The sequence below is a fragment of the Oncorhynchus masou genome, chromosome 29 (genome assembly GCF_036934945.1).
Source record: "Oncorhynchus masou masou isolate Uvic2021 chromosome 29, UVic_Omas_1.1, whole genome shotgun sequence".
NCBI classification, from domain to species: domain Eukaryota; kingdom Metazoa; phylum Chordata; class Actinopteri; order Salmoniformes; family Salmonidae; genus Oncorhynchus; species Oncorhynchus masou.
Window position 1 is genome coordinate 8,616,372 of NC_088240.1, and position 16,340 is coordinate 8,632,711.

Genomic DNA, 16,340 nt, shown 5'->3' on the forward strand with positions numbered 1-16,340 from the left:
GTGGATTAATCGGCTTCCGCTGAATTTGACATATTTACCTTTTCAATCTATAATGATGTTTTTTGGTTTGTTTGTGTTCTGTTCCCAGGAGCTGCAAAGAATCCATTGTTTTGACAGTGGTTCTACCGTACACAGTAAGTCTTCCTCCCGTCTTCAAAAGTTCCATTGAAAAGATTCAGAGCAACCTCCTGGGAAAAGATTTCAATAGACTGTCTTCGATGCTGATTGGTTTGTTGACTCTGTGAATCCGAGACATGAAACGTGACCATGTGTCTGTGCTTGCGTTGTAACAGACAGGATACTGCTGAGTGTTCCCCTGGTTAATTCACAGGGACTGCAGTCCAAACACTGAATACTGAACATGGTCCAAGTCCTCTCATGGTAGCTTCAAAACCAAGCATGAGACCCCAATTTAGCCTGAACCTGCCATGACAACAGTTGTTAGTACTAGGGAGGGCCATGTGGTGACGGATACAATGCCACAGTTACCACTATTGCCAACGTCAGTGATATGATTCATAGAATAGTTCAATGAGATGGATTCGTGTTGTCATCACCAAAATAGACAATGATTTGAATATAATTGTGTTTATTGTGTTGTGTGTTCATACTAGCAGAAATCGTATGGTGTTGAAACCAGGCTTTCGGGAGAACATTTCAGAAGTAACCATAGAGAAAACAATAGTGGTTTATATATTACAAAAGTAGCAATTACATCCAGAAAGGCTGCACAGAACTTGTCAAACTTATTAAATTGAATATTTCACAAACAGCTCTGAAAATGATATAATCTGAGCATTACTGTACATTCTTCTAATTATGTTTCTCTGTACGGAGACTGTCTCTATAGCCTGATAAGTGCCATCATCCTGGAAACTACTTCAACTTGAGAAGGAGCTCATCATACAGAGGCTTGTGAAAGGATTCACCCCCTTGGCATTTTTCCTATTGTGTTGACTTACAACCTGGAATTAAAATTGATTTTTTTGGGGGGGTTTGTATCATTTGATTTACACAACATGTATACCACTTTGAAGATGCAAAATATGTTTTATTTTGAAACAAACAAGAAATAAGACAAAAAAACAGAACTTGAGCTTGTATAACTATTCACCCCCTCAAAGTCAATACTTTGTAGAGCCACCTTTTGCAGTAATTACAGCTGCAAGTCTCTTGGGTTATGTCTCTATAAACCTGGTACATCTAGCCACTGGGATTTCTGCCCATTCTTCAAGGTAAAACTGCTCCAGCTACTTTAAGTTGGATGGGTTCCGCTGGTGTACAGCAATCTTTAAGTCATACCACAGATTCTCATTTGGATTGAGGTCTGGGCTTTGACTAGGCCATTCCAATACCTTTAAATGTTTCCTAAGCATACAGCTTTAGCAGTATTCTTAGGGTCATTGTCCTGCTGGAAGGTGATCCTCCATCCCAGTCTCAAAAACTGGGATGGAGAAACAGTTTCCCTCAAGAATTTCCCTGTATTTAGCACCAATCCATCATTCCTTCAATTCTGACCAGTTTCCCAGCCCCTGCCGATGAAAAACATGCTGTTATCAGAGTGATGGGAGGTTTGCGCCAGACATGGTGTTTTCTTTGATGGCCAAAAAGCTCAATTTTAGTTGACCAGAGCACCTTCTTCCATATGTTTGAGGAGGATACTTTTGCAAGGCACTTTAAAAGCACCTCCCGTTCACTTGAGAGAGAGGGAGAAGGGGGAGAGTGACAGAGTGAAGGTAGAGAGAGAGACAGAGTGAAGGGAGAGAGAGAGGGAGCGTGAAGGGAGAGAGAGAGACAGAGTGAAGGGAGAGAGAGAGACAGAGTGAAGGGAGAGAGAGAGACAGAGTGAAGGGAGAGAGAGGGAGAGGGAGAAGGGGGAGAGAGAGTGAAGTTAGAGAGAGAGGAAAAGAGAGAGTGTTGTGTGTTCCAACTCCAGCAGGAATCATGCTGTGTTGTAACCTGGCTTTGGGAAGCACATTCACAGGAGAGAGAGAGAGAGAGAGAGAGAGAGAGAGAGAGAGAGAGAGAGAGAGAGAGAGAGAGAGAGAGAGGAGAGAGAGAAAGAAAGAGAGAGAAAGAGAGAGAGAGAGAGAGAGAGAGAGAGAGAGAGAGAGAGAGAGAGAGAGAGAGAGAGAGAGAGAGAGAGAGAAACGGCTGATTTGCTGTGACTTCTCCGAAGGGGAAGACCTGTTGCCAACTGTTTTTTACAATTCTGTTTCTCCCACCGACCCCCACCCCTAGTCACCCAAATCTGCGTTCATCAGTGCAGCCAAAAAGGCCAAGTTAAAGTCTAATCCAGTGAAAGTCCGCTTCGCAGAGGAGGTCATCATTAACGGTCAAGTCCCGGTAAGACCTACTGTACTGAAACCATCCATCCCTCTCTGTCTCATGTGATTGTATACCAGTGTTCTCCAAAAGCTAAAAACATACGCCTATGATAATGACTTTGAATCTTCTAATATTGCAAAATACGTTATACTGTTAAACTGTATTGGACGCAGTCATGATCTTCTTCACATTGCCATAGTATTCATCCCCATTTCACAGTGTAGCCCCCTGATCAATATGGAAGACAGAGAAATCATCCCCATTTCACAGTGTAGCCCCCTGATCAATATGGAAGACAGAGAAATCATCCCCATTTCACAGTGTAGCCCCCTGATCAATATGGAAGACAGAGAAATCATCCCCATTTCACAGTGTAGCCCCCTGATCAATATGGAAGCTATAGTAATCATCCCCATTTCACAGAGTAGCCCACTGATCAATATGGAAGACAGAGAAATCATCCCCATTTCACAGAGTAGCCCACTGATCAATATGGAAGCTATAGTAGTCATCCCCATTTCACAGTGTAGCCCTCTGATCAATATGGAAGACAGAGAAATCATCCCCATTTCACAGTGTAGCCCTCTGATCGATATGGAAGCTATAGTAATCATCCCCATTTCACAGTGTAGCCCTCTGATCAATATGGAAGCTATAGTAATCATCCCCATTTCACAGTGTAGCCCTCTGATCAATATGCAAGCTATAGTAATCATCCCCATTTCACAGTGTAGCCCCCTGATCAATATGGAAGCTATAGTAATCATCCCCATTTCACAGTGTAGCCCTCTGATCAATATGGAAGCTATAGTAATGATCCCCATTTCACAGTGTAGCCCCCTGATCAATATGGAAGCTATAGTAATCATCCCCATTTCACAGTGTAGCCCTCTGATCAATATGGAAGCTATAGTAGTCATCCCCATTTCACAGTGTAGCCCCCTGATCAATATGGAAGCTATGGTAATCATCCCCATTTCACAGTGTAGCCCCCTGATCAATATGGAAGCTATAGTAGTAATCCCCATTTCACAGTGTAGCCCACTGATCGATATGGAAGCTATGGTAATCATCCCCATTTTCTTCTCATTTCCAGGAATCTGTGAAGGACAACTCTCTACTCTTCATGACAAATGTTCTGAAGGTGTACCTGGAGAACGGACAGACCAAATCCTTTAAGTTTGACAGGAACACATGCATTAAGGTATAGAACGCTGTGGCATTCACTAAGACATTGTAATGGGGACAGTGTTTCATAAAAAAATATCTATTAATCTATTTTACCTTACATCATTCATAGGCCACTTCTAGAAGAGTTAATTCCTTTGAACACAGCAGCATATCATATTATCTTTACTTCATTAGGATTCAGCAGGTGTCCAAATGTGCATTACACAAAGCTCTCCCACGAAGGCACGTCAGCTGGAACTGAATTTAACTGTGAAGCATGGAAAAGTAGGCCAGGGCTTTTGTTCCTCATAAACAAAACATCTCCAAAGTGTACGGTTTTAATCTGTGTGATATTATGTAACGCCGGCTGACACAATGTCAAGTGATGCGCTGTACAATTATGATTATGGGATGTGAAAAAATCCTCCATTTTGAATAGGTTTTTACTGAGACTCAAACCCCATTTATTTTCCATTATCTTACTAGGATATGCAATGTTTTTTTTTGCTTAAGAATACATACATATTTAGCTAGGGTATATATAATGCAAATGTGTGCTTTTATACATATCTTTCCCCTCTCGTCACACCTCACTCTGCCACTTGGTGGTCCCTGCACGTGCCTGACACATACAGTAACATATGAATAATGAATGTGTCTTCTGTCTGTGTGAAAGGATGTCATCTTGACCCTGCAAGAGAAACTCTTCATTAAGAGTATTGAACACTTCTCACTGATGCTGGAGCACAGACACGAGGGCTCGGCCAGCAGACTCATGCTCCTCCACGAGCAGGAGATGTTAACTCAGGTGAGACGTCATGGGAGGGTGGGGAGTAATGACAGTGGGGTGGCTTCATGCTCGGGTAGACGACAGATTGACAATGTTAGGCCCTAATACGGTGTAATCAAATATGACCTGCCTTTTTTTTCTCATAGTCAGTGTGAAATGGATGTTGGTGGGCATGTGATTGAATGATTGTAGGGTAACAGTGAACATTATGCCGACACCCCAACAGACTGTAGATTAATATAAGTATAAGGTGGCTGAGAAATAGTTTTTCATTTCTTTGCTCATTGCAAATATGTGAGTCTGTCACAAAAAAAGACAGGTCAGTATTATATATTCAATGTAAAAATGAAAAACTGTAATAAAACAAGGATTATCATTCTGGTCTTTTAAATACATTTGTTATAACAAATGTGAGTTATACATTTTGTTTTGTTTCTGTAAGCATACAAATGAGGATATAGATTTTAAGCCCATTTAATAGGTTTGTGATGAGTTTTTAAAATAAATGTCAGCATTTAAATCGCAGTATCTTTAATCCATTATTCATTATTCATGACATCGCAACACACTTCCTTGTCCTATTCTGGTGCCTTAGGCAACACAGAGACCAGGGGCGCACAAGATGAAATGCTTCTTCCGCATCAGCTTTGTCCCGAAGGACCCCATTGACCTCCTCAGGAGAGATGCAGTGGCGTTTGAATACCTCTATGTTCAGGTGAGTCACAGCACATGGACGACAACACTGCCTGATTGAAAAGTATCAGCTTTGTTGTGTTATCAAAATGTATATTTTTCCATGATTATTCATTGATATGTATTTGGTAAGATTCCTTGTAGAAACTTTAGCTCAGAAAAAAATGTAAATGATCTGCTGTTGACTTGGAGCTCACCACAACCAGAGTTACTAGGGGAGCCAAATGTAACTTCATACCATAGTTACTGTGTACTCGTAGTCTGGTTCAAGGTGCAGTGTAACACCTCTCCTCTCCTCTCCTCTCTTCCCTTCTCTTCTCCTCTCCTCTCCTCTCCTCTCCTCTCCTCTTCTCTCCTCTTCTTTCCTCTTCTCTTCTCTCCTCTTCTCCTCTCCTCTCCTCTCTTCTCCTCTTCTCTTCTCTTCTCTTCTCTTCTCTTCTCTTCTCTTCTCCTCTCCTCTCCTCTCTTCCCTTCTCTTCTATTCTCTTCTCTCCTCTCTTCTCTTCTCTTCTCTTCTCTTCTCCTCTCCTCTTCTCTCCCCTTTGCTTTTTTCTCCTCTCCTCTCTTCTCCTCTCCCCTTCAAGAGCTGTAATGACGTGGTGCTGGAGAGATTTGGGTCAGAGCTGAAATACGACACAGCCCTGCGTCTGGCTGCCTTGCAGATGTACATCCTCACCATTAACACCAAACAATCGCAGAAAGTCTCCCTCAAGTACATTGAGTGAGTAGCTTGGGTTTCACACTGCTTCCCACAAACAGGTCAACACAGAACAGATCCAATGTCTAAGTTCAAGCATGGCACTGCATATCCTTAAAAGTTCAATCCAGCAACACATTGTTATGAGAGCTTTTGACACCCTCACAACATTAGACTCTCAACACTTTACTCAGTGACTTGAGATTAATCTGGAAATAAAAAATAATTTTCTGGGTTGGGTGTCTTCATGAAGGAATTACATCCATGTCAGATAGTCAGAGCAGCTCACAGATTACTGCACCTGTACATAGCCCACCTATATTTTAGCCCAAACAACTACCTCTTTCCCTACTGTATTTAATAACATTTATTTATTTTGCTCCTTTGCACCCCATTATTTTTATTTCTACTTTGCACATTCTTCCATTGCAAATCTACCATTCCAGTGTTTTACTTGTTATATTGTATTTACTTTGCCACCATGGCCTTTTTTTGCCTTTACCTCCCTTATCTCACCTCATTTGCTCACATCGTATATAGACATGTTTATTCTGTATTATTGACTGTATGTTTGTTTTACTCCATGTGTAACTCTGTGTTGTTGTATGTGTCGAACTGCTTTGCTTTATCCTGGCCAGGTCGCAATTGTAAATGAGAACTTGTTCTCAACTTGCCTACCTGGTTAAATAAAGGTGAAATAAATAAAATACAGTAACGATTTCCCCATTGATTGGTGCGTCATAAATACCACAGGTATTTAATATGGATATTGATTATAATCGACTAGCTGTTGGCTAATCAATGCATCCCTTCTTTCTAAAGTGATTGATTTTTGCTGGACGAATGCATTCTACTGTTGTACATTAAACCTGCGTTACCATGGTTTCTTGCTCTACAGAAAGGAGTGGGGTTTGGCACTGTTCCTCCCTCCTGCAGTACTATCCAGTATGAAAGAGAAGAACATCAAGAAAGCCCTAACACACATTCTGAAAACCAACCAGAATCTGGTACCTCCTGGAAAAAAGGTAGGGTACCTTTTTATCTCTCTCTCTCTTTCTCTCTCTGTCTCTCTCTCTCTCTCTCTCTCTCTCTCTCTCTCTCTCTCTCTCTCTCTCTCTCTCTATGTCTCTTCTCCCTCTCTTCTGTCTCCTCTTCTCCCACTCTTCTCCAGCTCACTCTTAATGCAGCACATTGGTAAAGAGCACCCCCTAGTGGAATACTCAACCTGATTTCTCATGCTCTCATACATTTCCCACTGTTAGATAATGTAATGCGTCACTGTGACCATTCACAGCGCCACCTTCTTTGTAAAATAAATCCTCTGTGCACATTCAAACAACGACAGTAGCCTACATTGCTCATGTTCTCTTTCAGCTGTCAGCATTGCAGGCCAAGGTCCACTATCTGAAGTATCTCAGTGACCTGAGGCTGTATGGAGGGCGGGTGTTTAAATCTATACTGCTGGTAAATAACTACCTCTTATTTTCTGAACTTTTGAGTAAGGACACATCAAATATCAAATATCAGAATATCATATCATAATAAGTTATAAGTTATTAATGGAGTCTGTGTATCCAGAGACTGGCTGCCATCTGCATTTCGGGCAAATGCCAGATGGGCTGGTCCATTATTAGCAGTGGGCCTGTCTAACTTGAATTTTTTTGCACAAAATGATCATTATCTGTCTAATATGGGGGCCATAAGTGAATAAAATGGGCCGGTGTGGGTGCTTCAATAAATAAAATAGGCTGGCGTGGGGGACTCAAGGAACAAAATGGGCCTGTATGGGGGCCTCAAGTGAAAACAAAATGTCCGGTGTATTAGAAATGCTAGGGCCGATATGTGGTCCCAGTCCGCCCCCGTGTGTATTGTCTTTCAATGGTTTCCATTCTGCTTTATGCCCACAGCAAGGCGAGAAGCACACAGAGGTGACTCTACTAGTGGGTCCCAGGTATGGCATCAGTCATGTGATCAACACCAAGACTAACCTGGTGGCGCTGCTGGCTGACTTCAGCCACGTCAACCGCATCGAGATGTACACAGAGGACGAGAAGAACGTCAGGGTAGAGCTACATGTTCTGGATGTGAAGGTGAAATCTTCTAAATTAACTCATTCTGAGTGTGGTATTTTGTTTTCCATTAATCCTATCACAATTAACTTTTTATCAGTTGAATATTCTCACCAATATAAAACTTTTTCTGAAATATTCTATAAAAATATGTTACATTTTGTTAAGACACTCCAGAAACGGATTGTGGATATAGTTTTAAATCTTTCTATATATAGGCCGTCATTGTAAATAAGAATTTGTTCTTAACTGACTTGCCTAGTTAAATAAAGGTTAAATATATTTTTAAAAATGTATCTATAAAAATTCAAAAACATGTAGGTAAACTGCATTTTCGGTGCTTATTTCCAAATAAAAATGTGATATAATAAAAATGTTACATATCAACAATTTCCTCGATACAAGTCTGGAGAATTTACAGTGCATTCGGAAAGTTTTCAGACCTCTAGACTTTTTCCACATTTTGATACATTACAGCCTTATTCTAAAATTGATCAAATACTTCCCCCCCCTCATCAATCTACACAGAATACCCCAAAATGACAAAGCAAAAACAGGTTTTTAGAAACTTTTGCAAATGTATAAAATAAATAACAACTGAAATGCCTTATTTACATACTGTAAGTATTCAGACCCTTTCTCACATCTGCTCCTGCCACACCCCCTAGTGGACATCCAGTGTCTCCTTGACCTGCAGCCATTCTCCTAGTTCTCTCTCTCTCTCTCTCTCTCTCTCTCTCTCTCTCTCTCTCTCTCTCTCTCTCTCTCTCTCTCTCTCTCTCTCTGTGATTGTGTGGTTGAAGACAGGTGTGCTGGAGTCAGAGTAGTTCCCCACCAGCTGCAACCCGTTCCAAAATCTAGACCTCTACAAATGCCCAGTCCTGCCACTTCCACTCTGTCAGATCGTAATCTTCATTCATCTCGCTGCTCTGACTCTGGTTCCTGTCTCCTGTTCCACATCTCACCGCCCTGCTACCCTGTTCTGGATTCAGCTCACTATAACTCCCCTCTGGGCTTGTAGAGAGATCCTTGTTGAAAACCTGCTCCATAGCGCTCAGGATCTCAGATTGGGGTGAAGGTTCACCTTCCAATAGGACAACTACCCTAAGCACACAGCCAAGACAATGCAGGACTGGCTTTGGGACAGGTCTCTGAATGTCCTTGAGTGGCCCAGACAGAGCCCGGACTTGAACCCGTTCAAACATCTCTGGAGAGACCTGAAAATAGCTATGCACCAGCGCTCCCCATCCAACCTGACAAAGCTTGAGAGGATCTACAAAGAAGAATGGGAAAAACTCCCCAAATACTGGTGTGCCAAGCTTAGCATCATACCCAAGAAGAGTTGAGGCTATAATCACTACTGGGAAAAACTCCCCAAATACTGGTGTGCCAAGCTTAGCATCATACCCAAGAAGAGTTGAGGCTATAATCACTACTGGGAAAAACTCCCCAAATACTGGTGTGCCAAGCTTAGCATCATACCCAAGAAGAGTTGAGGCTATAATCACTACTGGGAAAAACTCCCCAAATACTGGTGTGCCAAGCTTAGCATCATACCCAAGAAGAGTTGAGGCTATAATCACTACCAAAGGTGCTTCAACAAAATACTAAGTAAAGGGTCTGAATACTTATGTAAATGTCAGTTGTTGTTTTTTTATTAACCAAAATTTCTACAAACCTGTTTTTGCTTCTTCATTGTGGGGTATTGTGATGTCATTGTGAGGTATTGTGATGTCATTGTGGGGTATTGTGATGTCATTGTGGGGTATTGTGATGTCATTGTGAGGTATTGTGATGTCATTGTGGGGTATTGTGATGTCATTGTGGGGTATTGTGATGTCATTGTGAGGTATTGTGATGTCATTGTGGGGTATTGTGATGTCATTGTGGGGTATTGTGATGTCACTGTGAGGTATTGTGATGTCATTATGGGATATTGTGATGTCATTGTGGGGTATTGTGATGTCATTGTGGGGTATTGTGATGTCATTGTGGGGTATTGTGATGTCATTGTGGGGTATTGTGATGTCATTGTGAGGTATTGTGATGTCATTGTGGGGTATTGTGATGTCATTGTGAGGTATTGTGATGTCATTGTGGGGAATTGTGATGTCATTGTGAGGTATTGTGGTGTCATTATGGGGTATTGTGTGTAGATTAATGAAGAAATTAAAAACAATTGTATTAATTTTAGAATAAGACTGTAACGTAATGAAATGTATCTAAGGATAGCCGCACAACATGGTGTGAATAAAGATGCTTCTGAAGCTGAGAAAAATAAGTTGGCATGTGGGAAGAGTCTGACTTTCATAACATTACAGTTACAGAAGAGTATAAGGAATTTAGAAACCAAACGCCAAATGCCTGTTTAGGCCCAATCACCATCTGTTCAAGGTAAGTTACTACATATAGTCCAGTTTGTGACATTCTATATGAACTGGGCTTAAAACCCCTTTTTAGGGGACCTGCCCGGTTCTGGTATCGATTCCGTCCGACATGCACGCTTAGAAATCCATCTGTGGATACCGCAGATCAAAATTGCCCTATTCCCACGGACATAGTAGTATTTTTCTGAGCCTGTGTGACATACTATAGGATGTGAAATCTGAAAGCACTTGAAGCTGGCGCCACAGACAAAGCAAATACCTGCAATGTTTACATAGTAGCACATTCAGAGATCGGTTAATAGCCATTAATCTAAATAATTCATAGATTTTAAACAAAAGACACTTTGTTATTCATAGACGGACATGAAATGAAAGGCGAGTTCCCAACGAGTTCGGAAAGCCAAGCTCGAGCTGTGTGTGACATTCACAGGGCCGATGTTTTGATCAAGAGAGACCTTTAGAAAATATGCACGTTTTCTCTAACACTAAACATACAAATATGTAATTTACAGTTATAAGGAAGGTGCAATCTTATAGTTAGTCATTTTATCATTTGATTATGCTATATTTAGAAAGCATATAAGTAATTTCTAGCCTTATACATACAGTTTTGTTGAATAGGAAATATGTCCAATTTATTATCATATTTGTACTGTGTCCTTGCGCTTTTGTCTTAAAAAGTGGCTACATCTCAGGAATGCATTTTAACCAGAAAGGTGAGATTTGAACCTTTCTTTGAGCATGTAGCATTACTAGTTATTGTTTATGGCCCTCTCAATAATTACTTTTTGTTATTGTTTATGGCTTATATTTATATCTCAATAATTACTTTTTGTGATTTACGTAGTTTACATTTTTGAAATGAAGTGTCATTACTTGCAGTGAGCTTTGAAATTATGGATTTATTGTCCATTTTAACGTGGTTAAAAATCATTACATTTTTATGACGCCAGTATGATAAACAAAATAAAATATACATCTACATCAAGTTTTAGAAATGTTATGTTTACTTTTTAAAGTACTAATACAAAAAATACCCTAAAATCTCAGAAATGCTAATTTGATGCAACAACTAAAAAAAAACAGCCTCTGGTACTTTGCCTTAATAAGCAAAAATATAATATTCTGTAATAATATCGAGCAAGGAAATGAATGCTCAATGAGAAACATTAGAATAACACTAAGTCTTGTCTTGATTCAGCTCTTGACATTACTCTATCTTAGTCTATTTCCAGTTAGTGTGTGTTCATTGTTGACCTCTTACCTTCCAGCCCGTCACTCTGCTAATGGAGTCCACTGATGCAATGAATCTGGCCTGTCTGACTGCTGGATACTACAGACTACTGGTGAACTCTCGGCGTTCCATCTTCAACGTGGTCAAACCAGGGAATGTAGACAACACCGGTGAGTCTCAAGACTCTATACAGTTCAAAGTCCATACAATATAACTGCTATTGCAGAAACCTGATTACCAACCCCTGGTTTGGTTCCTATCCTCAGGCCATGACTCCAGAGTAAAGCAGGTCTACCAGGCCATAGAGTGGACATACAGTGCTTCCTTTAGGGGATGTGAGGAGCACCAGCACCACAACAACCAGCGCTGCACCAGAGAGACCTCCACTAATAGAGACACAGACTACATGGACCCTGGCTATATCACTGAGATCCAGCAGCCGCCCCAGTACTGCATGCAAATGGCAGAGAGGGTGGATGCCAGAGGGGGAACCAGTGGTCCAACACATCCCCAACCCTACCTCTGTGTCCCCAGGCCCAAACCCCAGGACTCCCCCCGCAGTGCCAAGGTCTCCTTCACCTTCGGGGATCCTCTGTTAGACAGTGTGAACCCCCAGAACCTGGGCTACCAGAGGCTGATGGAGGAAGGCCCAGAGGTTCTACACGACCCCATGTATGAGCGACTAGATGAGGATTATAACAGCAGGGATCTCATGGGGATGGCCGGGGAGGGATATCCGTACGCTGACAAAATCTTCGGCCACACCGAGTGCAGTGAGGAGCCGCTGCTGCACGACATCTGCTATGCGGATACCACAGACGCGGACGAGGACGAGGAGGACATCAGCTGCGAGGAGGACATGGGACTGATGGGGGATCTGGACAAGGCTAGGTTCCTCACGCTCTCTGGGTCCAGCGATGACATCATCGACCTGACCTCCCTGCCCCCGCCATGGGAGGGTAAGGACGAGAAAGACAACGAAGATGTGTTGCTTCACTCCCTCAACCTGGCCATCGCAGCCCCGCCCCCAGGCTTCAGGGACCGCTCTGATGAGGACGAGCAGCACGGGGGGGGCCGGGTGCCTGTCAAGAAGAGCCAGGGGACCCGTGATAATATCCCAGTGTCCATCATAGACTCAGTCACCACACAGGTGGAGGAGGGCCTTGAGGGGGCCCTGGACGAAGCTGTGGTGTCCACATTACAGGCCCTGGAAGCCCTGGCAGCTTCTGAGGAGCAGAGCCCAAAACCACAGTCAGAAAATAGCACAGGTTCTTCTTCTTACACTACTGTAACGTTTATTCATTAACACCACGAAAATTAACCAGACATGAACGTTTTTCATTTGTTGTTGTTGATTTTTCAATTAAAAAAAACATTTTGTTCTGTGTTTCCATTTTGTGTGTGCAATGTGTCATTCATTTTGAACGTAAAACATTTACTGTGACACTCATTTTGTCTCCAGAGCTTTTTTTGTGAATCATTGTTTATTATTGTTTGTTTTTATAATTTATGAAACGGTGCACAAATGCATTTCAACTCATGGCTTTCTTTTTGTACCAATGAAATGTGTACCATTTTATAATATCTCTCAGGTGCCTCAGATGAAGTTGTTAATAAAATGTCTGTTTCTTTGTGGTACACAGGTATAGAAATATCAAGGGCATTTAGCCCCGAGTCCTCGTCAGACTCTGGCAACGAGACTAACTCCTCTGAGATGACAGAGAGCTCAGAGCTGGTCGCTGCCCAGAAACTGTCTGAAACCCACCTGAGACTGTTTGTGGCCACCACTGAGGGCTACCACACTCTGACTGAGGAGAAAATAGAGTTGCCTGTAACACAGTATGAGGACGGGAAGGCCCTGGCCATACAGCACGACCCTCAGGAGACCCAGGGGGAGGAGGAGGAGGAGAAGAAGAAAGAGGAAGGGGCCAAATCCTCGGGTGTGTCATCCACCCAGAACCTATACTCAGAAAGGGGAGAAATGGAGCCAGAGACCATGGAGACCAAGTCCCCCACCGACTACTTTAGCAAACTGCACATGGGCTCTTTGATGAGCAAGCAGCCAGGAAAGCACAGTGACCCTGATGGCAGGATTCAGGGAGATACCAGTGACTCAAAAGAAAAGCAAAACAGCAAAGTCCACTCAAATAGAGGGGAGCCACCCAAATATAATGCTATTGTAAGGGAATCCCCGTACATGAACCAATTCGAGTTGGGGCGAACGCCATATCCGTATCGAGAGAAGCCCCCAAGATATCACCGGCCGCCTGAAAACAAAGTGGCCAACAATCTTTCCCCAGACTGTGTGAATGACTCACAAGCCTCCCTCTCTGGCAGGGTAACAATTAAGGGAGACAAGCAGGACTGGGATGAAAGGAGCCAGTGGTTAGACGCTGATTCACACTCCCATGCCAAAGACCCCCACAGTACCCAGGAAGCCAATTTACCCAGCAGCGACCGGCAGCAGCAGCAGTCGAGGATCCCCTCAGCTGAGCAGGATGTCACACGGCTATATGAGTACCACCTTAGTAAGCACATGCCATCGTTACAGAGCAGTGAGGGTGTCCACTCCCTCCAGAGCTCACAGTGTTCCTCCATAGACGCTGGCTGCAGTACAGGAAGCAGCAGATGTGTGACGCCCAGAGACTCCCCCCTCTGCGCTGGAGAAAACATGCATCTACTTTCGGAGTGTTCCCTCAAGGGAATGGGCCATATGAATTGGGAGGAGAAGGCGTATGGCACCCAAGGCCAGGCCACACAGCAAGGCAAGGCTAGACATCAGACCATGGACCCCACCCTGCTGAGGAAGATCCACGCAGCCACCAGTGCCGAGCCAGGGTTCGGTACCGTACGAGGAGATGACTGCCACCGGATACCCAAGATCAAAGAAACCACAGGTACAACTAAATAAGTGTTTTCCTATGACGTCTGTGTGCTTACAGGTCTTGTTCCAGTATTATTCCAACCTCATAGTGTGGAAATATGTATAAAACACAGGAAAATCTCATTTTTAAGTGGATTTTTAAGTGGCTTTGGGAGACACAATTCCAGGAGGGAAGTGTGGCTGTTGATAAATGATACACTAGTGGGGAGTGACAGGGTATGATTATCCCTTCAGACAGAAAGACAGTAGAATGTCAGTAGTATTTATACAATAATACAGTGCATGCATGTGTAGCACAGGAGGCTGCTGAGTGGAGGAGGGCTCATAATAATGGCCGGAAAGGAGCGAATGGAATGGCATCAAAACACATGGAAACCATGGAAACCAATGTGTTTGACATATTTGATACCATTCCACTGATTCCGTTCCAGTCATTAACATGAGCCCGTCCTCCCCAATTAAGGTGCCACCAACCTCCTGTGATGTGTAGAGGATTGTTGTAATAATATTCATGTGCGTGAGGCCTTCTCAGTCCATTATACAACACTTGCTGCAGGGAGAGTTGGTCAAAGTGCTGAAATGCAACGTTGTTCCATTTTACACCATTCTCTAGAAATCAAGCTACGTTGTGAAAGCATAATTAGAGGAAAAACCTTTCTAAAAAAGTCCTCTGATGAAAACAGGAAAGGGTGATAAGAGATCAAAGCAACGCACTACGTTGTCAGGGAGATGCTTAACGATTCTCTTTGTATTTCTGCTCCCCCTAGTGTAGCTTGTACACAGCTGGAGATGGCTGGTGGGAAAGACTCCTCCTCAGCTCTCTCTGAGGTAAACGCCGCCGCCACCACCACCAACTCACTACCATCATTTACCAGTAGCAGCAGCATGTCCAGAGTCCAGTGTTCCCAGAGTGCCAAAGCAGCAGGGGTGCCACAGCCCTGAGTCCTTCCCACACTGCACCCAGGCATTCCTCTCAAGCGTACACCCATGTGAACGTATCACAAGCAGCCTCAGGAGTCGGATGTTGAGGAGGAGCTGGAACAGCATCACACCCTGGATCTGGGAGCCTCGAAGCGCTGCTGGAAAAAACAAAAGCCACTCTGAACGGGAGGAGCGCCCAGAGACTCCCGTCACCCGATGACCCCACCAAGCCACAGAGGGGAGATTAGCTTTTTCCAAGACACTTTCCAAGAGCTTGTCTCAGGGCTCAGTATGGTCTGTTAGATCAGTTAGCTCTCAGTCCTCTGGCAGGAGGCTTTTCAGAGGCGCCTCCATCTTGCTGCCAGCATCACTGGATGCCAAGCAGCTCCGAGCCATGCCACTACCCAGACTGCACCCCAGGAGGTGGTGGATGAGCCTGGAGGAGGTGCCACGGGCCCTTCATTCAATGCTTCCCCAAGAGGAAGACCAACATGGTTGGGGACGATGTAGATGAAGGTAGAGAAAACCCCATCCCATAGCCGTTCTCTGGAGGTCAAAGAACCCAATCACTCCCTATAGCACTTCAGTGTTGAGGTAGAGAACACAATCTCTCTATACACCTCTGGAGCTGAACCCTCCACTGTGGCTGAACAGCTCAACATGGCCAGTGTTGTGACTGTGAGTGACATGAGTCTGGGAACAATGCTGGCCCATGTGAACTCACTGAAGGGAAGACTTACAGCCTCCCCAAGGGGGTCCCAGACACACAGAGAGATTCCCTTTAGATAATGGCCCTGGTGCGCTCCAGTGTAGGTCAGGGAGGGGGCCAGAGAGAGGTCCAAAGGTCAGAGGTCAGGTAGCCCGACCTGTGGAGATTCAGCCAGCTGCTCTCCATGAAGGCCCTAGAGCGAGGCAGCGCCTGTAGTCACATGGCCCTGGTGCACCCTGCTCACCCTGAGTTTCCACATGCTCTGCTGCTTAACAAAGGCCTGCATGTCACTGGTGGAGGGCTTTAGCCATGAGAGCCGGTCTGCGCGAGCTGGTCTCTAAAGGTGGACAAGCTGGTCGCCAAGGTGGACGAGCTGGTCGCCAAGGTGGACGAGCTGGTCGCCAAGGTGGACGAGCTGGTCGCCAAGGTGGACGAGCTGGTCACCAAGGTGGACGAGC

At 43.9% G+C, this 16,340-nt stretch overlaps 1 protein-coding gene and 1 pseudogene across 1 annotated transcript in view; both read left to right on the plus strand.

Moving 5' to 3' along the window:
* LOC135518951 (FERM and PDZ domain-containing protein 4-like) overlaps window positions 1-15,302 on the plus strand; it is a 93,427-nt gene extending 78,125 nt beyond the window's left edge. The window contains exons 5-17 of the mRNA XM_064943934.1: window positions 89-134; window positions 2,242-2,346; window positions 3,425-3,532; window positions 4,175-4,306; window positions 4,884-5,003; window positions 5,566-5,702; window positions 6,577-6,703; window positions 7,053-7,142; window positions 7,586-7,768; window positions 11,406-11,538; window positions 11,635-12,636; window positions 13,012-14,265; window positions 15,020-15,302. Of these exons, the coding sequence (XP_064800006.1) occupies window positions 89-134; window positions 2,242-2,346; window positions 3,425-3,532; window positions 4,175-4,306; window positions 4,884-5,003; window positions 5,566-5,702; window positions 6,577-6,703; window positions 7,053-7,142; window positions 7,586-7,768; window positions 11,406-11,538; window positions 11,635-12,636; window positions 13,012-14,265; window positions 15,020-15,024 (3,442 nt within the window). The 3' untranslated portion in view covers window positions 15,025-15,302. The remainder of the gene's footprint in view (window positions 1-88; window positions 135-2,241; window positions 2,347-3,424; window positions 3,533-4,174; window positions 4,307-4,883; window positions 5,004-5,565; window positions 5,703-6,576; window positions 6,704-7,052; window positions 7,143-7,585; window positions 7,769-11,405; window positions 11,539-11,634; window positions 12,637-13,011; window positions 14,266-15,019) is intronic.
* LOC135519438 (uncharacterized) lies at window positions 15,042-15,962 on the plus strand (annotated as a pseudogene).
* The last annotated feature ends 378 nt before the right edge of the window (window positions 15,963-16,340 follow it).